The 27,057-nt window shown below is 38.7% G+C and overlaps 2 protein-coding genes across 5 annotated transcripts in view; one reads left to right on the forward strand and one right to left on the reverse strand.

Annotated features, from left to right (window-relative positions):
* Positions 1-447: 447 nt before the first annotated feature.
* Positions 448-11,898, reverse strand: erp44 (endoplasmic reticulum protein 44). Its single transcript, XM_044117915.1, has 11 exons — positions 11,706-11,898; positions 7,650-7,722; positions 6,727-6,766; positions 6,393-6,508; positions 4,442-4,626; positions 4,234-4,349; positions 3,973-4,147; positions 3,678-3,789; positions 3,437-3,578; positions 1,025-1,127; positions 448-942 (listed from the first exon to the last, which is right to left on the reverse strand). The coding sequence occupies exons 1-11, from the start codon at positions 11,763-11,765 to the stop codon at positions 835-837; spliced, it is 1,230 nt and encodes a 409-aa protein (XP_043973850.1). The 5' UTR covers positions 11,766-11,898; the 3' UTR covers positions 448-834.
* A 74-nt stretch (positions 11,899-11,972) lies between these two features.
* invs (inversin) overlaps positions 11,973-27,057 on the forward strand; it is a 31,490-nt gene continuing 16,405 nt past the window's right edge. For 3 of the 4 annotated variants that reach the window (XR_006370728.1, XM_044117903.1, XM_044117905.1), the window contains exons 1-5: positions 11,979-12,104; positions 13,804-13,956; positions 22,423-22,522; positions 24,152-24,318; positions 25,840-26,013. Coding sequence is in view for 3 of the 4 variants with exons in the window: in XM_044117903.1 (XP_043973838.1) it covers positions 13,954-13,956; positions 22,423-22,522; positions 24,152-24,318; positions 25,840-26,013 (444 nt within the window). In the remaining variant the exon portion in view is untranslated. Of the gene's footprint in view, positions 12,105-13,803; positions 13,957-22,422; positions 22,523-24,151; positions 24,319-25,839; positions 26,014-27,057 lie in introns of all 4 variants that reach the window. The other variant, XM_044117904.1, reaches the window with a different exon arrangement.

A 27,057-nucleotide genomic window follows, 5' to 3' on the forward strand; every position in this document is an offset into this window, starting at 1 on the left:
GCACCGTATGGTAAAAAGTAGAACATAAAAATATCCGAGGAGCGTTTGAGGAGACGTCATAATCCGGAGCCAGAATACAAACAGTACCAGAGAGAGAAGGGTTGTATCCCAGAAGGATGGAACAGTTCAGCCGCTCGTCTCCATTAGAAATGTTGCTACTCCTATGAGGTGTCTCTCTTTTATTCCCCCGTCTGTTTGAGGAGGAGACATTGAAATAAAGCTATTTTAAACAGGCATAATGTTTTAACATGTGCTCTACAAATGAATTAGACAGGAGTTGGTCATGGTGGAGACGCAGCCATGAGATTAATGAGATCACAGGAGCGTCCTGCATCGAGACAGGCTGAACTGGAACAACCCACAGATAAGAACCGCACAACTGGAGTGAGGACACGGTTTGATGCTCAGGGCAGAAAAACACCGTGATGACAAAGAGACTACATAAAATAAAGAAAACTCTGCATTTAATTTAGACCAACATTGTGATTCCAACGTAGCACAAACATATTTACAACCTCCAAAGAAATAAAAGTAAACTTCTCTTTATGTCCTAAATGCCCCAGACCCTTGCCCGCTCACGTTTTCTTCTTCATCCCCCGTTCTCCTAAATCAAAATAACAATTGCATGACAAAAGAGTTATGAAAATATAGGCTACTCCAACATTATGTTATGGACCGCTCGCTCCTTGTTCTTCTTTTGGTCGTCCTCCTCCATTTTTCCAGTAAGGGTGTTGGGTGTTAACTCTTCTGTCCCGCTGGCGTGACCCAACCCTGACCCCTCCCTGACCCCGGGGTGTGACATTGAGTCTCAGGATCCCTGCAGGGCTGCTTAGGTCACAGCTCGTCACGGTCCCGTCTGAGGATGGTGTAGCGGGTCTCGCTTGGTGCCAGCTTCTGGAACGAGCTCTCTGGAGGATTGCTGGCCACCTCTTTCTCCGCCTCCTGAGAACAACAGTCAGATTGAACCAAAAGTGCAGCATTTCATAATAAAAGTGGACTTCCTGTGGATGAACCAATGGCCGACCTGTCCAGGTGTGCTGTCTGTGGGGTCAGGACCGTGGTGAAACTCTCTGTGAAGCTTTCCGGAGTGAAGGTCCAAAACAAACTGTTTTAGCTTCCCGGGAATACTGAGGGGAAAAAATAAAATAACGTGAAACAAGCCTTGAACAAAATTGTCTTAATGGAACTCATTTACCATCGGTATGAAGTCAAAGATTAATATTTCCCTAAATCCCATTTCCAAATCTCTTTGGCCCATCTTTAAAGAATAAATACAAAGTTTTGTCATAGATTTAAGGCAAATATTTACGTAGCACTCAGGCTTTACATATGAAACGTAGAAAAAGAAAAGCTGGAAGAGAGAACGGAGGGAAAGAGGGAAGAATGAATGGACAAAGACGACTTATTGTCAGATTAATGCTTGGATGGATGGATAAACTTATAGTTTACAAGTGGTAATTAAATGTAACCAGTTTGCTTGTTACTTTGAATGAAGAAAACTGAATAAATATTTTGTCTATGCTCAGCAATAAAAACGGGATCTTGATCAGTCTTCACTTGAAAAAAAAAAATTTGCTGTATTTAGCTAAGTTTTAGTACAGCAGTTAAAATCAGATTTTTGTGCACTACTGTGCAGCTTAGAGCATAAATCAATGAGCAGATGTGGCTCTATTTACCATAAAAATACAAGTAAACCAAAGAGCTCGGGAAATACAATCACTTTGTGTTGCACCTAATACTTATATAAACAGGTTTTAATTTAAAAGTCATAGTTTTTCCCCTTACTGAATTATTAAATTGCGCATGAAATCAGTCCACCCTTGAAAAATAAGGAATAAAGTCTGAAAATAAAACAATTTCTCCATTCTGAACATTATTTTTCCACACATTTCCGACAGCGACACGGCGGAGCTACGAAGTTGGCTGGAGAGAAGAGACGCAAAACAGCGGATGAGTCCCGTTGAAGCATGAAAAGAAACCTAATCTGGTTTATGAATTGATCCGAGTGATGGGGTGTCGTGTGCTGGTGCCACATCAAACTCACCAGTGTGACACATCAGGACACACATAAACAAACATGTATATATAACATACTGTGTGCTAATGTAATTACAGGCTGTGTGCATCACATGCAGTGCTGATGTGATGTAATTAGGTTGTGAAGGAGCTAGTAAAGTCCTCCAGGCTACTGTCTATCTGATCACAGCCTGATTGTGGGGGGGGGGAGTTGGGGAGCAGAATAAATAAGATTAAATTAGATTAGACTGGATTAGTTTAGCACTTATTGCACGTGCCAAATCATGTCACATTAGCTCCGGTGTCCTGGGCCATTCATAAAGGACAGATTTTAGGAGGTGTGGCATTTATCTGCTGTTCAGCAGTTTGTGTGTGTGTGTGTGTGGGGGTGTGTGTTTTAGACAAAATTCATCTGATCATGAACGGATCTCATTATAAACAATTACACGCACAGGTGAATGATACATCACACAACTCATCATCAATCAGAGCTACTCAAAGGAATGTTTCCCACAGCATATAAAACAAGATTTATTTAACAATTACAAAGTACCGTTTAAGCCAAATTTTATTAACTTATATTAGAGATGCAGAAAGTTTTGATTGATTTCAAACCTCCAGTTTTTGGAAAGCTCTGGCCTGTCCATACACATTTTTTTTTAAAAGAAATCCAATTGAAATATTATTCGGTTATTGATTATTCACATTAAAAGAAGAAGTGATGTCACACCGTATGTGAGCGGGAGGAGACGCTGCAAGACTGAGTTTTTTGACTCGTATCTTAAAAAACTAAAAACACGAGATTACATTTAAAGCTTTTTATGCAAACCTCGCTCAGCTCGCTTTGCCTCAGGAGTTCGAGTTATGATCACAAAAACACCCACACACACGCAAACGCATACGAGTTCAAGGCGTTAGAAAAACAGTGAAATTTGCTAATTGTCAGGGTTGGGATTAACTAGAGGTTGGTAAGTGCAACGCTTTAATTGGATGCAAATTCTCAGAAGTGCAAATAAATTGCTTTCATTTGCAACTTTCACTACGCTTCGGCCTGAGCTGCAGACATATTGGATTTTTGAGTTTGATTGGATGCACAGATGCTGATCCCGACAAAGTTCTCTGGACAGAACTGAGGTCAGTATCCAGTGCAACTGCAGAAATTGAAAACATAAGGAGAGTTGAAGGTATAAACTTCTCTTTGTATCTCCTCAAACGGTGGCAAACAACTTTTGTGACTAAAGACAGAAAACTGAGATAAAAAGCAAATGCCACTCGAGCTGAAAATCATATAAAAATTGATCTCTAATTTCTCACACAATAAAAACATTTGGATAATTTCTTCTGATCTTGGAAATAAGAGTTCAGGATGAAGTGAAATGCAAGACACTTTTGTATTATTTGAAATGACTCAAATACTTACGCGAGGTCTTTGAAATCAGGAAAGACATACATGTGCCTGAACGAGTCGATGGCAATGACGGGACAGTCAGCCGGAGTTTTCTGAATGTGGAGCAGAGGGTGGCGGAACTTATCGCAGTCCGCATGAAGGAAGTTTATAGATCCTGTCGGAGACGCAAACATTTCACAAACACCATCTTTATGTACAGGAAGTTGTGGCTGATCAAAATCTAAATTGGTAACATCTTCTAAATGCTGCCTACCTTTCTCAGTGATGAGCTGTCGAGTCACTTCACTCTGGAACCTTTCTAAACTTTCAGAGTCTTCTTTAAGATGGAACAAGATGAGGAAGGGAAGTCCTTCTTCGGTCAGCTCCTGGAAATCAAAACACGCGCCCACGAAAAGAATCAGCGTATGGATCAACAACTAAATGGACGCCTGATTTCCCTGTCAGGGACATTTTGGTGTAACCTGATACCTGCGGGCATATTTATCAGAACAAGTGCTAACATGAGTCGTTCCTATAAAATATTCAACAGAAAAACGAGGTAAACAAACCTCCCCATTTTCAAAGGTGATCTCCCGAACTAGAGGCACACACTTGTCCTGCGCCCAGGCGTACGTCAGGTCAAAGTTGGTGAGGGAGCCGAGGTAGGCCAGGTCAGGGACACTCTCGCCCAAGGGCTTGTAGATGACGCTGTCTCCGTTGAAGCGCTCAGACGCCGACACGGCCCTGGATGCATAGAGGTCAAGAACAAACATATAAGTAAACATTCAGTGAGAAACTGTGTGCAGGTGTAAAAATGGCGGTGAGCTCACCCAAACGCAGCGGAGAAGGTGCAGTCGTCTCTGAGGATGTTGGCAACCTTTTCATATGTGTGGTAGTTATCAGAGCCCTTTTGTTCAAAGTATCCGATAATGTTTCTTTTGCTTCTCTGTTGAGTTAAAGCGTAAAGTGTTAAATGATGCTATTTCATTCAGTCATAAATGTTTATATGTAATTAGACATAATGCTTTTGGCGCTCACATCTATAGTATTGAGCTCCTCCATTGAGTGCATCTCCTTCACAGGATCGACCTGCTGCTGGCGGATAAAGTCAGCGATGGCGGTAACCGACCTCTGACCCCTGTACTCCCTCTTCATCATCATCCCGTTGCGGAACAACTTCAGCGTCGGATACTTGGTGATGCGGTAGCGCTGAGCTATGTCGGCTACACACGGGGGGAATAGGAGGAGTTTAGGCAAATGAACGGATGAAGAGCGAGACGCAGAGAGAAAAGACAACCACATGGAGATGAAGAGCGGCGTGGCGACAGAGACAGCAGTTAAACCAGAGTCTGAAAGCCCAGCCCTCAGTCAGCTCCCAGCTCTGATCTCCCACATGAAAGCAGCCCCCCACCCCCGCCAGGAGTAAATATTCTCGCTGCGCACACTGAATGAGTGTGTGTGTGCATGTGTGGCAGGTGTCAATCTCTCTGCGGGGAGTCTCTAAGCCTCCAGTCTTCACAGGATGCAGCAGTTTTGTCATTAGTCTTCAAACAGTTTGCAGGTCATCAATAATTCTCTTTAATTTGCTTTATCTCAAAAGGATGAAGCTGGTAGCTTGCGTGTGTGAGCTCTGGTGTGATGGGCATCTCCGTGTGAACATGTGCATCAAATATAGAGTATAGATGTGCACCTCTCTCCCTTCCCACATAAAGTTTGTAGAATTTTTTTGAGCATATAGTCAAACAGTATAAAGTGATTAAACCTAGAATAAAAACAGATGATCAGCAATAAGAACGTAAATACGTTTTCACAATTTAGCTAAAACTTGCAACCAAACTGAGACAAAAACTATATATTTTTTTATTTATTACATGTTTAAGATACTTTTTGAATATGCAAAGTTTATATGAGCTTGAGTTTCTAGTTATATAATATTTTTTCTTGAATGAATAACATACATTTATTAGGGTATAGCAGTCAAATGGCTTTACAGAAGAGCTGCAAAGTCTTCATTTGTGTCTTAATGACGCTGACATCATGCAGTCAGTGAGAACCTTGGTTATGATGCAGTGCTGCCGTGTGTCACTTCACACCTACTTTCCAACTCAGCTCAACAAGATCTCCCTTCTATCCGACTAAACTGCATTTTTTTAAGAATTATGGTTATTTTAACGATTTTAATCTGAAGTTTTCTGCAATAATATTGAGATTATGACTACTTTGAAGTGTCAAATAAAGACCACTGTTCATACAAAAATAAAAACCTTTCATTACCAAAGGTAAAACATATCAGTTTTATTTGGGGTATTTACTATAGTCCTGTATCCAGATCAGAGGAGGATTTTATTAACCAAGGTAAAAGATAAGGTGATTTTATTTATATAACACATTTTCAGCAACAAGACCAGGTCAGAGTTGTTGCAACTCAAACAATAGTTTCCATACATTAAGGACAAACACCTCATTTTTTAAATCACACTTGACACAAGTGGCTTCTTCAAAACAATTCATCGCATATCAAAACCAGCTATGTTTCGATATACATATCAAAACATAGATTTAAAGTTCTAAAAGCAAAACGTCTGCAAGTTTCAGTGATTTCTCAAGACTTTCTGAGAACCTTTTAGGTCCTTTATGACTAACATTTAGGACCAACTTAATGAAAATTAAATAACTTAAGTTTAAATGAGTACTTAATAATAATCAATTTATAATATTATAAATTGTTTAAACAAAGGTCCAAAAAACAGTTAAAGGGGTTGCAGCTTAAGACACCCAAATCCCTGAGAGAAAGTTTAAAATATTTTACTTTTCCCGTTCTAACAAAACCCATTCTTTACATAAAATGTGTTCTACGCTGGTGCAGCATTCACTTCAACGATTACCTGTCATGCGCTTCTCACAGGAACGTTGCAAGTTGTATTTTTAGTAACGTCTTGAACAAAGTTAGAGAACACACAAAATAGCAAGTAAGGAAAGTATTACTCACAATGTTGGTCACAGTCGACCCGAGCAAACACCACCTGCTTGGTGTCAGGGAACTCCTCCCGCACGATGTTTGACGCCTCCTCAAAGATCGGATGGAGCATCTGACTAAATCTACACCTGCAGAAAGTTTAGATTTTTCTTCACTTTGCACAACTGGACATATTTCAGGTTAAAAAAAATTAAAAAGGTAATAAAATAAATCAAATGGTAAAGCTAGAAGAACAATTTTCTACTTATGGCAGGAAGATGTAAAGTTTTTCAAAAACTCAATTTAAATGTGACAAATAATACAAAAATATCAAAAGGTATCATAAAAGAAAAAGAAAAATACTTACCAGTCAGCGTAAAAGTTGACTAATGCTACTCCAGCATTATCTGCGAGAAAGACACAAAATCAATACACTTTTATTATTACAGAAGAGGAGAATAGACTCCCCAACTATCAATATATTTTTGTGTGATTTTCTAAATATAATGAGACCATCATCTTACTATTACATGAACAACAAAATCTGACATAATAAAATGTGTTTATGACGTACACGCCTCGCTAGATTTTATTTCGATCAGTTTATTCATTCAGTATTGCTGTTTTTCAGACCAGCCGATTCTTGTTTACGCTTCTGCAGAAATTGTCGTGACTGGACATGCAGACAGGCAGAGATGGCACATCTAAATACCACTTGTAAACTATCTACTTGTAAACTATAGCCAACTTTCCAATTGGCTATAAAATTTGTAACTCTGGTTGTTAACAGAAAACTTCATTGCAGCCTTGCTCAGAAGCTCCCTAATTGGAGCATTTAAGACTATAGAGTTGTTTTACAATGTTTTTGCTGTGTTAACAAAGGAAGTTATTTTATGACATTAATGGTTTGGCCGGATCAACAATTATAACACAGTAAGGAGATTTTACTGTAGTCTTGTCCCCTCAAAAAATATGTATATGCACAAAGACTTTTAAATAAGCCAAGTATTTTGTTATTGCAAGCGCAAAAAAAAAGTCGATATTACAAAAAACTCTAAGATAAAATTAAATGACAGTGTAGGAAGTGAGAATGTTTTTTTCCTGTCATTCCAACTTGTATCTGCCTTGTCTACAGCTAGAGGAAAAGAAAGACAGGTTGTTTCAAAACATTTTTTTATCCAAAATTAGATATTTATTTCAGAAACACACACAGAAGTGATAGTCATCTAAATATAATGGAGCAAAATGTCAAACTTGTTTCATCTAAGTACATCAAATGTCATTTCTTACTCAGGACATCATCGATGTTGGATGAGTCCAGACTGATAATTTCTGCTTGGCCCGGAGTAGAGAGTCCCATCACCTACAGATGAATCAGAAACATCATCAATTAAAGCTGAGCGCATGAACACAGCAGAAAAAAAAAAAACTATACATTTGTGTGGCTCAAACAAACAAAAATTCAAAAAATTTGTGACTCTAGTTTGATAACAAATTGTTACCCACACTGCATTAGGAAAACATTCACAGTGCTTCACCTTTTGTTATAATACAGCAGAAAATTACCACCTCTACAAGCAAATACAGACTCAGGCCTTCCTAGTGCGATGCTGCAACCATGGCACCTATTTTTGAGCATTTTCAACCATTTTTCTTTGCTGGACCTCTTAAACTCCGTCAGGTTGGATGGAGAATGTCGATGCAGACATTTTTATTCTTCTATAGCGAGGATCGATCAGGTAAAAGTCTGGGCTCTGGCTGGCTCACTCCATGACATTTACAAACTTCTTCAGAAACCACTCCTTTTTAATGCTTGCTGTGTGCGTTGTCCTGTTGGAAAATGAACTTTCACCCCAGTCTGAGGTCCACTGTACTCTGCAGAAGGTTATTGCCAAATATGTCTCTGTGAACTGTTGCAGTTCAAACTAGTGTCCTGCTTCCTGAGAACACCCCACAGTGTGATGGGGCCACCACCATGCTTCACTACTCACCAGGTGATGAGTTGTACCTGAAAACATGACTCCTGGCATTCAGGACAAAGACTTCAATCTTTGTTTCTTCTGACCAAATCTTTTGTCGCTCATATCCTAAGAATCACTCAAATGCCATTTGACGAACTGTTATTTTATAGGTACAACTTTTAAAATATGTATATATATTGTCAAGAAAATCAATTCAAGAATTTGGGAGAGCTTCACAAGTAGTGGACTAAAGCTGGAGTCGGCACATCCAGGCCACTGTACTCAGGCAAAACCTGCAGAAAGCTACAAAGTGTCTTACTGGGCAAAGGAGAAAACAGGACTGCTCCTCAGAAGTCTAAAGTTTTTACAGATAAAAGTAAAGTTTGCATTTCATTTAGAAATCAAGGTCCCAGAATGAGGAGGAATAACATCAGAATGCATGGTACTTGAACTTGCCACATCTAATGATGATTGGGGGTGCCACTGAGCTCTCTGAAGTTCACACACACCGCAGCCAGGAAATGATAGAGCGCTGAAATGATAGAGCATTTTATGCCTCCATCTGCTGACAAGCTTTATCAAGATGGTGGCTTAATTTTGCAACAGGATGTAGCACCTGCTCACACTGGCAAAGGTACCAAAAGCTGGATCAGGGACCATGATGTTACTGACTGGCTAGCAAACTGGGCTGACCAGAACCCCATACACAATCTAAGGAGTATCATGAGGAGGAAGATGAGAGACACCTGACCCAACAGTGCAGATAATCTGAAGACTGCTATCAATGCACCCTGGGTTTCCTGAAAACATCAGCAGAACCATCGGCTGACTGCCTCCATACTTTTAAGAAGCCGGACATCTCTGTTTAAAATATTATTTTAACTGACAAAGCAAATTCTATATATAATTATTAAACTGGGATTTTCTTGTTTTATCGTTAATAAATTGGCAAAATGTTCAAACTAATATTTTAAATGACTTGATGAGGTAGTGTGTGCAGAATCTTGAGCGTTCCTGAGCGAAGCAATGTTTGGCCACAAATAAAAGAGACGTTCTATAATAGCTGCCTCCCTTTAGACATTAATGTCTCTTATCTATCTTTAAAACCAGCCCTGATATATTTAAACCAGAAGATCAAGTTTTGAGTCATGCAGGCTTCTGATTAGAATACTCAACTTGGAAAAACAATAAACAGAATGCCACTCACAGGCCTTAACCTTAACAGCAGCTGTTAAGGTCAATTATACAAAAATGTGCTTTAAATGGCTACTACGCACTACAATGCTTACACTCATGTCAAAAATGTTTTCACCGCTTGCCCATAAGTAAATGCAGGTCAAAACTTTAGCATTTTAGCAGTAGCAAAGTATGCATCTAATGTTACACTACATGTTAAAGATAAGTCATGTCAAGGTTGTATATTGGGTGGGATCAGAACTATGTTAATTCTAGATATTTATATGTATAAATGACTGCATTTCTAAACCCTAAATCTTTTGGTGATAATGAGGGTAAAGGTCAAAAGAGCAAAGGTGTGCAGAAGGAGAACACACCACAGTTGTGTCACCTTTGCAATATCACACTTTAACCATTTTTTTCCCCTTTCCACCTAGTCCCCTTTTTCAGTTCATCTGAAGTTTATAATGCCGCTCACTGTCATTTCCACGTCAGTAAAAAGTTCTATGACATGTGAAGACTTTAAAAATATACTTAATGCATGAGGTGTGATCCAAGATGACTAAAGATCCGCTTTAACCGGGATGTGAGAAGAACACTACTGCATTTAGAGCTGAATAAATATATTTATGAACAAACAAGTGGAAACACCACTGTCATTTCCATAAGTCAATGTATAAAAGGAAGACTTAAATTACTCCTGTGCTAATAATTAATATCTAATCTGGTTTCTATGATCTACCCACAGGTTCTTGATGGGTATGAAAGCACACCAAGGTTGTAAAAAGTTGCAATTTCAAAACCACTATACATTTTTGTCATATTGTTCCTACAGCTTAAAAGTCTTTATAATTGGTTGTCAGAAAAATGGGTCGGTGAGCTCGGGGTTTCTTTAGCTGTCAAAAGCATATACAGTATTAATGTATCTCCCCCACCTGCTGCTGCATACTGCTAATCAGTTAATTGAGAAAGAAAAAAAACAATAAATAAAACACCTATACTTTTCTTCTTGTCTTACAAGAAAAAGTTACTTTTGTATCTGAATATTCCACCTCTTACTCTTTCGTAAAACTAGAAAAGGCATGCCAAGAGTAGGATGTCTGTAAATCAGCTGAGTGCAGGTTAATAAGCCAGCTAATAATAGCTTGTTAAAATCAAAGTGTTATTCTGCTTAGAGGAGATTTAGACCCATTTTTTAAATTAAACTTAAGAACCAAAGTCAATTTATTTTTATGTTTAAACTTTACAACTAATAACATTTACAGCAAAAATCTTTCAGGTTTTGAGACAAGCACGCTTCTAATTACAATATTTAACTCAGAAAAAAATACACATAATAATAGATAATCTACATCAAAGTTAAATTAATCATTTTGCAGCTAACTGAAATAAAAGGAACAAAGGGTGATTTATTCCCCCCATTAGTGTCATTTTTAAAATTCAATACAGATATAGCACAAAGCATAAATAACTCATAAAACTTGCATTCCGGATGCCTTTATAATAAAATTATCCCCCAATTTCTGTATCATTTAATATTCATGTTATTAGGAGTCACAAGTTGCAAAACTGCTATAACTAATTAACAATAACTTATTTCAAAACTGTGTAATTTCATTGCTGATCGCGTCTGACTTCACAGAATGCTATATGACACCTGCAGACCCACAAACTGTCACATTCGCCGTGGTTAAACCCATCAAACATAGGTCTCTGCAGCTCAGAGAGAAGTTTTCATTTCAGGGCCAAACTACGCTTCCCTTTAGTTCCGGGTTGTCGGCCAATGAGAATGAGCCACAACAGAGGAATTTACCAACCGGCGAGCATCATTCAGAGACACATACATAGCGACAGGAAAAGTACGACAATAACTTTGTGCAGTAAAACAACAACAAATGTTTAACCCGTCCAAACAGTAGGGCCACCAATAAGCTTCAAAAACCGTGCTAGGAATTAGTAATGACTTCACTGTAATTAATAGATAAGAGTAGGTAGCACCTACTACTAACTATTCTATTGCTCATTCAGCAAGATTTATCAAAATTTCAACTTTATCACCACATCTAAAATTTGAATAAACACGCCTCTTTTTTTTAAACATAAATTCAAGCTTTTAATGGGAGTACAGTTGACCAGCGAGCAGAATTTAGCTAACATTAGCTCAATCTGTTAGTGACCGTACTGTCCCCGGCTGCAAAAGGACGCTTACCAGCAATATAACAGCGGCGAAACGGATATCCAGAGATGGAGATATTGCGAACAGTTTCATTGTATGTTGTGGTTATTAAAGGAGGTGGTGTTGTTCAGCCTTCCCGGTCAGTCTCGACACCGCTCTTCTCTGTAGCAGGAAACAAACGGCGAACAGAACTCAGGGTGACCACGGAAACCCAAGCCGCACTTCCTGGTTATCGCTAGGCTTTCTGGGTAATGTAGTTTTATCTAAGTTGTTGAACAAGTGATATCCACCTCGGAGAGAACTCAAAACATGGCGAGGGAATTTTGCTGTAGCGCTGTAACGGGAGTTGTAGTGTTTACAGCGTTGATCCAACGGGACGCCTGAGAGGAAAACTTTCTGAAGAGTTTTGTCTGAGAAAAAAGGATTCCGAAGGTAAATATGACTACAAACAGGACTAAACTGGCATGATGCATTATCAACATTTTGAATGGTTTTAATCTTAGACTGTGTTGAACCATATTATTAGTACGAAAAATGTATTTCGCGAAACACAGGAGAGTTGCATCATTGTAGTTAGAGGTTTCCTATTCCTACATCTATGTGTAACACAGCTTTTACCCCCTTTGTATATGAAATCCTCATTTTAAAACCGTATGTAAAAATGTACTTAGGGTTATGTTTGTGTTAACATTACTTTGATGATCTGAAACATTGGGTGTGACAAAAATAAAGAAATAAAAAAGACAAAAACGAAGAAATCCAAAATAAACCTAAAGGGTTTATTCCAATTCCTTCCAATTGCTTAAAAGGTTTATTTGTAATTTTTGTTATTTCAAACTCACTCAAACTATCAGATTATCTTGCTATGTATGGTAAGCTTGAGTAAAAACATTAAGGTTCCACTGCCACTTATTTACTTATTTATTAACACAGAGATTTTAAATAGAAATATAATTATCTAAATGCTTTTATTTTGAGTAGAGAAGCAACCATTTTTCCTACTGCTACTGAAAAATATTGATAGGGTTGTAATTGTGTTATCTATGTTTGTAGCTTTGAGTTTGTTTATAGTATAGTAGGTATTTATCCCATAGTAAGAATTGATATTGATATATAGACTCCAGCAAAAACATATAAGAAATATCCATTAAATGCAATTTTGTAATTTTACTTTTAGGTCCTTAAGGCACACAATTTCATATATTTTTGTCGTTTTGCTTTTTATTGCTACAGCAAGCTGATATTAGCATATTAATTAGTAGGAGTATCTGCTTCTGAAGTCAGTGATTGTTTACAGGACAACTGTCAAGTTAGCAGATTATGTTGATCATAACATAGCCATAATTTAAAGCTATAGTATGTAACTTTTATGAAATTTGTTTTTTGTACATATTGAGATTGTCACTCTGTCATGACAGGATGGTATCAGATAGTCTGTGTAGAAATTGTGCTCCTCTGCCTTGTCACGGTGCTAAACTAGTAACAACTAATCAGAGAGAGAAGGAGAGTCTTAGCGCTGTCAATCACCCTGGCATGTCTGCTTCCCCCTCTATTACGCTTCATCTTCTTCCTGATAGCAGAGACTGTTGTGAATGCTAGGCTAGTTAGCATAGCCACCGATAACGATGGATAAACAGTTTCCCTGTAAAGGTAAATTGTTTCTCCACCATTAGCACTTTGAACAGCGAGTACACATAGTTGATTGACAGCCCTAAGCCCTTCCTCCTAGCTCTGATTGGTTGTTTTTGGTGCATTTCTTTAGATGGCAATAATAATTCAGGAGGACGTGGAGAAGGTTGATCTTTTCACAGATTGTTTGTCTCATAAAAAACTGTCACAACTTGGTGACAGTTTTAACAAATATGTAAAAATCAAACATACTGCAGCTGTAATATTCTGTGGTAAATGTAATATTTTTTTTAAAACAAAGATTGAGAAACCAGAAAAGACTTAAAATTATAGGAACTGAACAAGAAAAAGTTTTGCTGGAACATTTTAAAACCTCTGCATATCGTGATACCGGTAAGGCACATCTGATAAGATCAAGTATAAAAACTAACAGTCTCTGTCATCCTTACGTCTGTCTTCAGCACAGTAACTGAGTTTTACTGGCAGTTATTTGTGTGGACAGGTGGGTCGGTCTCAGCGTGAGTGAGCGTCTTTCTTTGCTCTGCCAGGAGCCAGGATCAGACCAGGTAGGGGACCTGGATGTGTCTTCTCACCCACTGAGGATGATCTGAACTGGGAAGAATCCTCTAAAGTGTCCCCCCTCAACAAAGATATGGTAAGAATCCAAAACCCTAAAGCAGCTTCCGACATTCAAATCCCAGAACCTTTCCTTTATTCTCATTGTTTGTATGTATGTTGGTCTCCAGTTTGTAATTACCCCTCAGGAGTTAAGACTGTAGAGGCTGCGTGTAACAAAGCTAATTGCGGGTGCTGCATCTCCCTAATTGTAAAGGAGATTAGATGTTGAATTGAATCCCAGCATTAATATTTGATGTGCTAAAGCTGTCCATAGGGGGGGCTCCCAGTGTGGGACAAAGTCACAGATGGAGAGAGGAAGAATCAGTTCCCTCTGAGGAGGAAAAAACAAACCACTGACCTGCTCAAATCATTTGTCAAAAATTTATATTCTGGAATTTTTTGCATTAGAAAACAAAGTAATGTAAATTTGAAGAAGGACAGAGAAATCTAGTCTTATTCATAATTATTTCTTACATTAGTTTTAGTTTCCATGTGTTTTAACAGATTTACAAATTTAGATTAATTTCTAATTGCCCATGATTAAAGACACAAGTGTTCAGTGACTGTTTCTTGATTTTAACTGTTTCACATTTTGTCACATTCTCACCACCAACAACTTTGAATTATTTCATATGGGATTTGGAGTTTTGAACAAACCGTATTAATTTGCTGAAACACACTTAGCTCACCTTTCAGCAAGACAATGACTCTTGACATATAGACAACGCTACAATGGAATGGACCAGTCAAAGTCCAGATTGGTTGCTTTCTGTTGCAAGACTTGAAACTCGATGTTATGTTTGATGCTCAGTCTGACTGAACCTCAGCTATTTTGCATAGACAAATACAAATGTGGATAAACACTGAAGCACCATTCATAGTGCTGTTAGTTCTGTTTCCATTTTTATTTTTCATACACATGTTCACGAAAATATGACGTTATCAACATGACGAGTTATGATTAAATTTTGGTTTCAGAGACTAAAATGCGGATATTAAAAATAAATGATAAACAGGAAGTTTAGCTTTGCACCATTTGTTACTTATTAAGACATCTTGGGTGCTATCTTGCAGTTTAAGTTGAAAAAAGAAACATTTTAATAAAACAAAACACTTGAAACGTTATTTTTGCTGACAGCTATCAAACCTCTGCAGTTGATTTTTTTTTTTTGTTGAGGAGTTATTTTTAAGTAGCGGCACAAACCCACCATCACTTTGATTGTTTCTTTTTCTGGTTTTTTTTCCTCCGTTTTTCCATTTTTCATCACTTCCATTGATTTCTTTTTCTGTTTGTTTTTCCATTTGATTACTTTCCTCGTCCTCTGATTCGCCAGTGGGCACATTGCTCTCTGCACTTTAATTGGCCATTTAATTAGATCACAGTTTTAGTCCAATTAGACTTGGAGGTGTAGGGGCAAACAAGGATGGAGAAAGAGAGAGGAAAAAGTCCCCAAGCTGGTCTATCTGTCTCCCAGCCCCCCGATTCATGTTCTCTCCACTTCTCTTCGGTCTTTTCTTCATTTCTTCATTTTACAGCCTTCACTGCTGTCTCCCCCTCTCCTCCTTCCTGGAGGCGTCTCATTAGTGATATAATGCGATGACACTAAACGCACCACCTCTCTTACTTTCAGAGTGTCTGGCTGAACTGCACAGACAAGGTGAGAAGGACTCGTATCTAAAAAATTTTTGGTAGCAGTTTCTTAAGAAATTGCATTCTTCTACCATTCTTGGGCCCAAGCTGGAGACATACACAAGCAAAGCACTAACTAAAACCATGAACTGCATGCTGGACATAACCCTTCTGACTCAGCGCAGTGCAACAGTATGATATAATAACATCTGATAATGCTAAAACATGCCAGTCAAATGCAGGAAAACGCTCCTCTGTCCTTTTAGTTTCTTTTGCACAGAGTTTAGGCTTTGTGGTCCACAGCACTGCGTCTTGGCCGTCTTTACCGTACGGCAAAAAGGTACAAACAACACCCAGGTGTTTGCAAATATTCACGCCTCAACTCTGGTGTTTGTTCTTGAGCGACACAAGCTAATCTTTGTTAAGTCAAACACAGCATATCCGTTTTGGACTGCTGCCTAACTGGTTGAAAGCCAACACTGCAAACTGGTCATCTAATCTGAATGTGCTCAGATTAGTGGCATAAGTTTATAGGCTTTCATCATCAGCATGAATGACATGGTCTCTTCCAGCCCAGGCTGGACAATAAATCAATAACAATATATTTCACGATAGACATGTGATCAATATCAATAGACAAAACAATATTGAATGATTAATTGATTAATTGATTATTGCGACAGACTTATGGGTACAGTTCAATGTTTTTCAACATAAAAAAAGAAAAAAACATAAAATTTAAAAAAAAAAAAGATTTTTGAAGTTGTTTACTTTGTCATGGATAAAGAACAGTTCAAATAAATCTTTAAAAGTTCCAATTAAATATCAAATTTATCCTGATGCAGAGTGCATGTAAATTTCTGACTGGAGCTTTATGTTTATATGTGTTTTATATGTTAATAATCAGACAGCAGGCAGGCCTGTTGTAACCATAGGCATCACAAACTGACCCCTGTGGCTGTGAGATTGACAGCTGTAGTCCCGCCTAATTGCATTACTCTCCCAGGTGATTGGCTCGCGCCCCGGGGGCTCATTTGTCAGGATGCATTCTGGTAATGATGTAAATTAGCAGATCTATATGTCACTCAGCCCTCTCGCCTCCTGCTGATTGGCCCCGCTGTGCCCCCAGGGCTCGGCCCCCAACCAGTCGAGGGAGCCGGCTCATTGGTCTTCAGGGATCCGGGGAGTCCCCCAGAAATGGGGCTTTGCAGATTGGACATCCCTCTGGACTGATATTATCCTTCCTCCTACCTCTTTAGCTGTCAGTCAAAACCCAGGGCTTGTTTCCTGCAGCGTATATCTTTTTATCTGAAACATACAGACTCGTTCTCAAACACACACAGGGGCATGTAGGTGGCCTAGACAGCGGATATAATGGCCCCACGTCGACTAAGAACTTAAACACACTCTATTATGACTCATAAACTGTAAATCTGTATGTTTTAAACTGTAAAAAAAACTGCGTGTGGGCATGTGTGGGCTTAGCGTTGTGTAGTTCCCCCCTGTTTATACCCAGCATGTCAGAGCTGTCTTCTGTCAAAAGCAGACACCTTCACAGTGATGGACAGCCAGGAAAAAAAAAAAAAAAAACGCTCTGCACAAACGCACACTCTGGTTTCTTTACCTTCTCGTCTCAATAGCACCTATTGATGGGCTGGTTAGGGTCTGTGTGCATGTACAGGCTGCAGCGTGTTTGTGTGCCGCACACCTGTAGTGTTGCTGAAAGGTCTCAGGGAAGCGTCTGGATTCTTTGTTAAAGTCACTTTGGTTATATGAGGTAGAATATGAATAAAGACTAAATAATGTCAGCATCAGCATGAGTCGATACTCATACAGATGCACAATCACTTGGTCAGGACCTCAGCCGCTGATCGATGGTTTACTCTGAGTTATTGTCTTCCTATTAACAAGCCGAGCGCTCCCCGAGGAACCCGTATGAATAGCTAAATGAGACCACTCCAAACCTCTCAACGGGAACTTGTGTTGTTTTTACACCCTCCTTTGTTTGACTGCAGACACTGCATCTCAAAAAGCCTTTTTAGCCAAATTTGGACGCGCGGTGGGTGTTTCCAAAGCACTGCGTTTCTCATGAAACTATAACTGGCTGCATATGGCGATCATGAATGTCCCACACACGGATTTGGATATTGACTCGTCCCTCTTGTCTCACTTTTCGGCCATATTATGATTTTTTATTTATTTATTTATTTATTTTTGCTTTTAAGATTATTCACAATCAATTTGCTTTATTCCTGCAGCAGCTGGAGCCTTTCAGGTTCACTTGAAAAATGTAAAGAAGAATCAGAACACAGTAGGTTGCAAAACTATTCAGAACTCTTGAACTTTTCCTCATTATGTCATGCTACAACCATAAATACCAGTGGATCTTATTGGGATTTCAGGAGATTGTCGAACACAAAGTAGTCAAAAAACGTAGAGTGGAAGAATAATAATGATGCAGGGTTTTTTGTTTTTTTTTACAAATAAAAAATTATAAAAGGGCTTTTTGTTTTTGAATTGAGCCCCACTTTATTTCGGTAGCACTGCAAATATCTTAATTTATATTCAATTCAATTGAGTTTATCTGTAGAGTACCAATTCACAAAACAAGTCATATGTAGTATTCCAAAATATGCTAAAGGTCTGCACATTGGTAGAAAAAACATGCAATGGCAAGATTACAATATATATGTATGTCAAAATAACATTAGTCATAATATCAGCAAAAATGCCCATGATAGTTATGGAGGAGATGCAGAACTCCAGTGAACTCAGGTGGAAATGTCTGTCAGCAGAAGAGTGTGAAGTAGAAGGCTATTTCTGAAAGAAAGCCTGACAGAAGCTCTGTTTTTGGTTTGCTTTAAAATCTGACACAGCACATCACCATGGACACAGCATCCTCAAAGTAAAACATGGCGGTAACATCATCATGACAACTCAGACACAGTTGTCACAAACAAGTAACTCAGGCAAAACTGGAGAAAAGCCAGCATATGACTGGAGCGGAATGGTTAAAATCAAAGCACTTTCCTTTGATAAATTGGCTCAGTCAAAGTTCAGACCTAAATCCAATTGAGAATCTGAGTCAAGGCTTGAGAATTGATGTTCAAAAACACTCTCCATCCAAGCTTAAGCTATTTTGCAAAGAAGAATGGGCAAACATTTCTGTGTCTTTGAGTGCAAAGTGGCCAGAAATAAGCCCCAAAATACTTGCAGCTGCAACTGAAGCAAAATAACAGTCTACAAATAAGTGACTCAGGGGGGCTGGGTCCAAATGCATGGCACACTTTTCAGATTTATTTATTTATTTTTATTTTTATTTTGCATCATTTCCTTCCCGTTTCATAACAGTGGTCGAAGTTGTGTTAGTCAACATGCTGTAAAATACCTAAGTGGTTGTAGTTTAAAGTGGAAAAAAACGTGGAAAAATTTGAGGGAGGGAAACATTTTCATGGTGCAAGAAAAGTTCAGACTGCAAGGGGAAACATAGGCTTTGTGTCATGATTTTAACATCAAATCTAGTAAAGCTCTTGGTAAAATGTCTGCTCTTTCTGCACATGTTTAATATTAGTAATTGAAAGCTGCATGCGTGTATGTGCACACTTCTGTCTGAGCAATCGCTGTTAATTAGAGATGTTTAGAGAAGCTTGTGGTTAATTTTGGTGAAGTGGCCGTAAAAACTCCCTGCCTCTCACGGAAGATCGCTTTCCATGACGCGGCACATGTTCCAAGCACTCACGCAGCGACATAATCACACACACACCTTTATGGTGCTGCATCTTCCATTTCTTTTCTACCTAGCCCCCTTTTTCACACACAAAGATGTTCCCTGGGTTAGGTCCCTACCACCTCTTGGCGGAGCGTGAGAAAGCAAGAAGCATGACAGGTAATTGCCATGAGGCACGCAGTGTCTACATGAGCGCTGTTTATGAGGTGACCAGAGGGAGGAAGAGTGGAACGAGAAGAAAATAGAGCAGCAACCTGGAGGTTTTTCATCATTTCTTTGACTTTTTTCAAAAATTCCTGGTCCTATAAAGTGTTGAGTGGTGTAGAAAAGGTGGGGGGGAAAGACTTCATGCCTCGTTCTGTTGTGTACAGAATAAACATCTGAGTTTAAAAATAAAAATCTCCAGCCAGGTTTTTTAATGGCGGTATTTACATAAAAGCTCCATCCATTCTTCCATCCTTCCATATATAAAGTGCAAAGCCAGTGATCAGAAGTTTCTTTGCTGATTTCTCATTTTCTTATTGATTTCTATTTGGTTTTTATGTAAGGACTAAACCACAGAAAAGAAAAACACTGTTCTTTAATAGATGCAGTAGTTCTGTGTCCAGCACAAAGAGGTTCCAGGATTACCTCAGAGTATAAGCCACTTACCTTCATCTGATTTCTAAGGTTGTTCAAAGTCCATCTTAGTTGGCGCCGTTAGTGGAAATGTAAAAATTATTTTCAGTATTTGACCTGTGATTGGGGATCTGAGCCCTTAAAGGGAAATTTGCCAGATTCCTCTCTCTGATTGATTGATTGGTGCATCTCCAGTGTTAAATCAGATCTGTTTCTAGACACAGTGATGAAAATGTTTTGGAAAAACTCTCTCATTGTAACCAGGAGCTCGTGCCTCGAGCGTTTATGTGTTTAGGGGCAATAATTGATTTCTGTGTTTTGCCCCGTAGGGCTCATCCCCACATCTCCCAACCCAACCCAACACACACACACACACACACACAAACACATCCAGGCTTGCTGCAGTATTAATGAGACATGAATAAGACATGAAGAGAGACCCCCCTCCTACATGCTCACACAGGGTCCCCCCTCCCCAGCTGCTTCCTGTCTGCAGATTAGCCAGCTTTCACTGGGTTCTGGTTAAGTGGGGCCAGGAAGAGATTTAACCCCCTCAGCAGGAGGAGACATCCAGCATACATGTATCAATGTGCACAAACACGCACACACACTTTACGCCTTCAGTTATTGGAAGAAATTTTTTTTTTGTCCGCCAAGGTATGTTCTAGGGATCTTCAATGGTTTACAATGTATTAAAAAAAAATCCTGGTTTTGTAATTTAACAAATATCTTTAATCTGTCAATAATTAAAGCTGTGAAATCTGTTTTGGGTAAAAGTATTTAAAAAATTAAAAGAACTGCAGTAGTCTAGCCACATAAGTGTGTGCACTCTTCAACTAAATCTCTGCTGAAGCACCTTCACATTTAATTTCAGCATTCAGTCTTCTTCTACTTAATAAAATATTTGTGCACTCCAGCTTCCTGATGTTCTCCTAATCTGTCGGATTGTGAAAACGTCTCTTGTCCACAGCCCCTGTTCTTGTCATCCTACAGATTTTCTGTCAGATTAGGTCTAAAGATTAGAAAACTGTAATTTTCTCCTGTGAAGTTATTCATTTATAGCTGCATTGACCACAATACTGAAAACATGAACTCCCACCTAAAGGTTTTGGATCAAAACTGACTGATAGTTGGAATTGTTCATTTAATTTCATCCGTACTCATCATGCCACCACCCTCCATCTGCCACGGTAGGTGTTTTCAGGATGTGCAGTTTTGTTTTTGTGCCAAACATTTCTTTAAGAATTGTGTCCGAAAATTTCCAGTTTGGTCTTCGCGGACTATAACTTATTGCTCCACAAGGTTTTTTGGAAATTTGAGCCACATGATAGTTTTCTTTAGAAGAGCCGTCATCGGTTCTTCATTCCTACAGGATGTCCTAAGACGACCCCTTTGTGGGAGACAGAAGAAATCTAGTTAGAGTAACATCACTGTTGGACAAATTTAATTCAAATTCAAAAATACTTTATTGATCCCAAATAAATAAATGTCTACATGTAATAATGTCTTCTACAAATGCATGAAGTTGTTGCTCAACTGGAAATCTCCTTTAGTGACAGACTGTTGCATCCTAGGTGCACAAAGGAGCGTTATCGCAGATCCTTTCCAACTGCTGTTAAGACTTTATAACCATCACTTTACATCCTTACTGGTTTTTAGAATTTCTTATAAATGGTTTATATGTACAAATATACATATCTTGTATACTTTCTAAAATTATTCTACTAATTTCTTTTAATCTGATTATGTTGTTCTTGATAACTGTACAATATTATTTGTTTATTTGTGTTATGCTGTTAATTTGCCTCTTCTAATTTTGCTTTTTCAGTGACCAGTTTCCATTTTGTCTTTTCTTCAACTTGGAGAAATGTCCAGATTTAATGTTTTTTTGCCGTTCCCTGAGGAATTGTTTATTCTCTTCTCCTGGCTGATACCTTTGTACAGCGATATTATTCTGATTATTTTGAATCTTGCTGTGAACTTTGGTTTTAGCTGAAGGATCTAATTGAGAGAATGTCGGGTATATTCTACCAGGACAGCTGAACATTATTTTATTTTTTTTTAGATTTGCTATGATTGACCTTCACTGTGAACTTGGCAAGACCAAATGGTAAAAATCTGATCAGAAACTGTTTCAATTAATTGTATTTGTAGTATTACTGTTAGTTTTAATTTAATTGTTGCCTCACTAACATATTAAATTTTTACAGCTGTGTCAAGAGTGATTTTTAAATCTACTGTTGACTCTTCTGTGGTTTTTTATTTCATTTGGACTACAGAAAAAATGCAAATCAACCTCTTCACCTCCAGGTTTGCTAAATCGATGTTTTTCCTCTAAAATTTCTGTCATTTTTACTCTCCTAAGTTTGTCTTATTTAATGCAGGCCATCTTTATAGAGAGCTGTTGGTGTTGCTCAGAGCAAGGAGGACAGACAGGAAGCTGTCTCGGCTCATTATGTTGCCCACTTGATAAGTAAGCGTATGTTGCTTTAGGTTGAGTTGTGACCTTCAGTGTGTTTTTGTTGCAGGCCTCAGCGACGTCCAGCCCAGGATCAGCTTCCCCCGGCTCGCAGGTTCACGCGGCAGCTGTCAACGGAGATAGAAGCGCCCTCGTCAAACTCATCACAGGTCAGACGCACGCTGGCGTTCATCAGTACGCTCTAACAGTATTAGCACACTTGCTGAAGATGAGTAAAAATCCTTAAAAATGACAATTGAAGAATGTTATTTAATTTACATTTTAAAATTTTGCACTTGGCCTTATGCAATAAGTCCAAGTGCAAAATTCAATTCCAAGTCCATTTTCTTCTCATTCCTACAGAATAAAATTTTAGCCACAAATGTAATACATAGAAACATACTTTGTATATTGTGAAATTCAACATGTCACAATCACTTAATTTCTACTTCTAATAAAAATAGACCCTTCACAAGAGGAAAAATATACTTTATTGAGTAAAACAGGGTGAGTTGAGTTCACATTTCTGAAACAAAGCACACAGCCTCCTTATTCAAAATCTATCAAATCAAAAAGAGTAACTGCAGAAAGTAGCATTTCCTATTGCTTTTATATTTAAATGCATTGCTTATATTTCTGTAACTATGTTTGCTAAAGTTGTTGAGAGACTCTGTGGTTCCATGGTTTCTATATTACCGGATCCCGATAGAGGACAGTTGATTTCCTATCTGGAGAACAAATCAAGCATTTTCCGTTTTGTGGTGGAGGTAACCAGATTTTTATTTTTTTTTTAAATGTCAACGTTTCAAATAGTTTACAGTAACATCCACAGTGACAAGGTTCTGCAGGCCTTTGTGAGAGAAACCAGTTATGTTCAACTTATTTACATAGTGACCATTCACAACAAATGTCATCTTGAGGCATAATCTCAATTTAATCACACATGCATTCTGATTGTAGTTAATAATCAGTACATTACACTCATTTAATTATTAAAAGCAGTTTTAAAAGTTTCTGTCTCAGAAAATCTCATTGCATCAATCGTCCAGACGGATTCTGAGCCCAAAGCATCACCCATCCTCTACCATACTTAACAGTAACAGTGAGCACTTTGAAATGCCTTGCTGCTGAAATGTGCTATACAAATAAAGTTTGATTGATTGATTGATTGAGCAGGAGATGTTTCACTGCAGCTTGTTGGCTCAGTTGGTCTCAAATAAAAAAAAAAACTGACAGTTCCAGTGAAGTTTAGCAAATGGCAGGTTTTTAAATTTGTGTTGGTTTGGGAGAAAAGGCTCATCCAGCCATGTTTGTCAAAGTCTCAGTTGTATAAAACTTTTAAATATTTTTTTTAATGTTCTTGTTTCCTGATTTATCCTGGTCTTTCCCATTTTGAAGAGCAGAAGAGAAAGATGAGCCTCTTTATCATATTATATACCAGAGAATTAATAATTAAAGTTTCAAGATTAACCTAAAAAGTGAAATATATATATATATATATATATATATATATATATATATATATATATATATATATATATATATATATATATATATATATATATATATATATATATATATATATATATATATATATATATATATATATATATATATTTATTGTTTATTCACATTCTTTATACGATTTTAGTGAGTAGATGTGAAGAGAAGCTGGTTGTGAAGGAAAACAGACATTTTAGTTCATTTAAAAATTACTTTGACAAGGAGCAGAAATGAGTAAATTTGTAAAACTTATTCTTTCAAACGCAGAATAACTAACTCTGACTGTGCGTGTGTAGCCGAGCCCCAGTTGAGGGACCATGAGGACCAGTTTGGCCGCACCCCCTTGATGTACTGTGTGCTGGCCGACCGGCTGGACTGCGCTGAGGTTCTGCTGAAGGCCGGCGCCTCGGTCAACAAGACGGACCACAGCCAGAGGAGCGCTCTGCACCTGGCAGCACAGAAGGTACCGACGCCCACAGATGCAAAGTGGACATACGACGCATAAAACTCAAGCATTTACCGTTTTATGCATCGTATGTTCTTTATAAATTTTGTTAAACATATGGTTAAAAAAGCTGCCCATGAAAATCAAAGTGAAGTTAAATGAGCTCAAGTGGGGAGCTAGTGCCCCCTAGTGGCTGCCACCAAAGCCAGAGGGTTTATTTGGGGTATTATTGATTAATATATAATGATTTAAGGACAAACACTGCAGCTGTGAGTCTTTACACTGCACAACACCTTACAAAGTGTTTTCAGACTAGATGCTAGTCCAAATATCTTGAAATAACTTACAAGTAACTTTTCAGCAAGAACTAGGAACTTGTTTTAAGTCAATAATTCTTTAATATTGATTAAAAAAAGTACTAGTATAAGTGAAATAATCTACCAGTGAAAAAAGATATTTTACTCTTATTATATGGGAAAAATGTCTTGTACCACTCCATCAATATTCAAGCTCCTATTTATTGCTGAAAGTTCACTTGTTAGTTAGTTTTCTTATTTCAAGTGCACTAAGATATTTGCACTAGAAACTAGACCAAAAATACTTTTGTGTTTTTGCAGTGTAACTCATGCTTTTATATGTAAAGAGTTATTCTACATCATGCTTAAGAGACAAACAGGAACATGCTCTTTTGTAACACAGCCATATGTGACAATAATACTAATGTCGCTACTTTTGATGCAGGATCATCATATCGTTAAGAAGAGATGGGAGGTAATAGGTTATTGGGTAGGATCTCAGCGATGGGATGTGTGCGCGCGTGGGTGTGTGTGTGGGTGTGTGTGTGTGTGTGTGTGCGTGGGTGTGTGTGTGTGTGCGTGGGTGTGTGTGTGTGTGAGTTGGGGGATGCAAGTGATGGGAAGCCCTGTCTCTTTGACATCTGATCAATAAGTGGCTGAGACAGCAAGAGAGACCAGGGATTACTGATCTAATTGGACTGAGAATGGAGAGGACAGGATTACACACACACACAGCCACGCGCGCGCACCTACCCACACAAACACACACACTCTCCTCCACAGTCGAGATGCATCCTCACACACAAGATAGATCTGTCAGACTGTGGCTTTGCATCCTCAGAAAGGCAAATATACAAAAGCGCAGCCACACGTGCGCACGCTGCCGTCGCCTGAGCTCTCCGCTGCAATGCATCACCCAGGGGGCCCGGTAGTTAAAGAGGCCAGGAGTGAGGGTGATAATGATGTGGAGGGGGATGACAGGCAGACATGGCCGCTGTTTACTGTTTAACAGCTCATCACAAGCGCTCAGTAGCGAGGCAGGAGGAAGGGGACGGAGATAGATGACCTGCGGATTGAAGCAGACGCCACTGAAAAAGCCCTGTGTGTGTGTGTGTGTGTGTGTGTAGGGGGGGCGGAGGGGGGGGGGGTGCGTGACTCCTGCCGGTTCATGACTGCCGTTGAGAAGAATGGCTGATTTCTGAAATTCCCATCAGCACGGTTCACCCTGGCGGTGTGTTTGCAGGGCAACGTGCGTTTCCTGAAGTTGCTCCTGTCCAGGCGTGCCAACTGTCTGCAGAAGGACTTGGAGGGCATGACCCCCCTCCACCTGGCCACGCGACACCCGTCTCCCAAAGCCCTCGCCCTGCTGCTCAAACACATCGGGCCTGGAGAGGTGGACACGCAGGACAAAAATAAGGTTCTATAATCCGGACACACACACACATGCATGCAAAACTATTCATCCGCCTCTGTCTGTTTCACGTTACAGCCGTAAACTTCGACGCATTTTATCAGGATTTGATGCACTAAACCGGCGGCTTGCAACCTGTGGTTCCTACAAAACCAAAATGGAATTGATTATGGATGCAGAAAATAGTCAATTCAGGAGTTTTTCAGCAAGTTCATGTGCAGAATGTCCTTTGAATATCTACAATAGACTTTAAAAAAAAAAACTATATTCAAACATGGCTCTCTGTCTTTCTTAATTTTTCATATTTATAGAAAAGGCTCACGTCATTGCACATTTTTTTCTTTTGTAATAAAGGTTTAATTTTATTCTGAATATAGAAATACATTCTAGTGTATTTTTTTTATTTTTTATAATTAAACATTTTATGTAGTACATATTTTGAAAAATCATTTGTTGCAGCTCTAGGCAAGTTTTATTTTGTAGTAGCGGGGGCAAAAGTGGCTCTCTGAATGGAAAAGGTTGCTGACCCTTCCTGTGCTAGACCAAAACAAATACAATTAAAGTTTAAAGAAACTAAAAGTTTTAGAGTCATAATCTGAATAGTGTGGGTTGCATCTGTATGCAGAGCCCTTCGCTCTCATATTGTCCCAAATTCAGAGTAAGTAAGTTGAATCTTCCTGTTGGAATGTGATTATGAACCCAACTGTTCAGCGGATTGTTAGAAGAGCATCATGAAGACAGAGACACACAGCAGACAGGTTAGAAAGAAAGTTATGGAGAAGTTTAAAGAAGAGTGAGATTATGAAACAATAACCCAACATCTCAAAAAGCATTGTTTCATCCGTAATCAGGTGAGGGCACAATGCCAAACCTACTAAGACACCTAAACAACCTGTGCAAAGAGAGCCTTCATCAGAGAAGAAGCCAAGATGCCCATTGTAACTCTGGAGGAGCTGCAGAGATCCACAGTTTAGATAGAACAACATGCAGAAAGATCAACTACCAATCAGTTGCTCTGTGAATTTGGCCATTGGGGAAGGGTGGCAAGAG

The sequence above is a fragment of the Gambusia affinis genome, linkage group LG05 (assembly GCF_019740435.1).
Source record: "Gambusia affinis linkage group LG05, SWU_Gaff_1.0, whole genome shotgun sequence".
Taxonomy (NCBI): domain Eukaryota; kingdom Metazoa; phylum Chordata; class Actinopteri; order Cyprinodontiformes; family Poeciliidae; genus Gambusia; species Gambusia affinis.

What these genes read in the sequence shown, in the direction of transcription:
- erp44 (XM_044117915.1), bottom strand. Translation starts at nt 11,765, where the DNA reads ATGAAACTGTTCGCAATATCTCCATCTCTGGATATCCGTTTCGCCGCT. An exon ending in TCGCCGCTGTTATATTGCTG is followed by an intron (nt 7,723 to 11,705) that starts GTAAGCGTCCTT and finishes ATTCATCTGTAG; the next exon opens with GTGATGGGACTCTCTACTCC. An exon ending in AGGAGCTCAATACTATAGAT is followed by an intron (nt 4,350 to 4,441) that starts GTGAGCGCCAAA and finishes TTAACTCAACAG; the next exon opens with AGAAGCAAAAGAAACATTAT.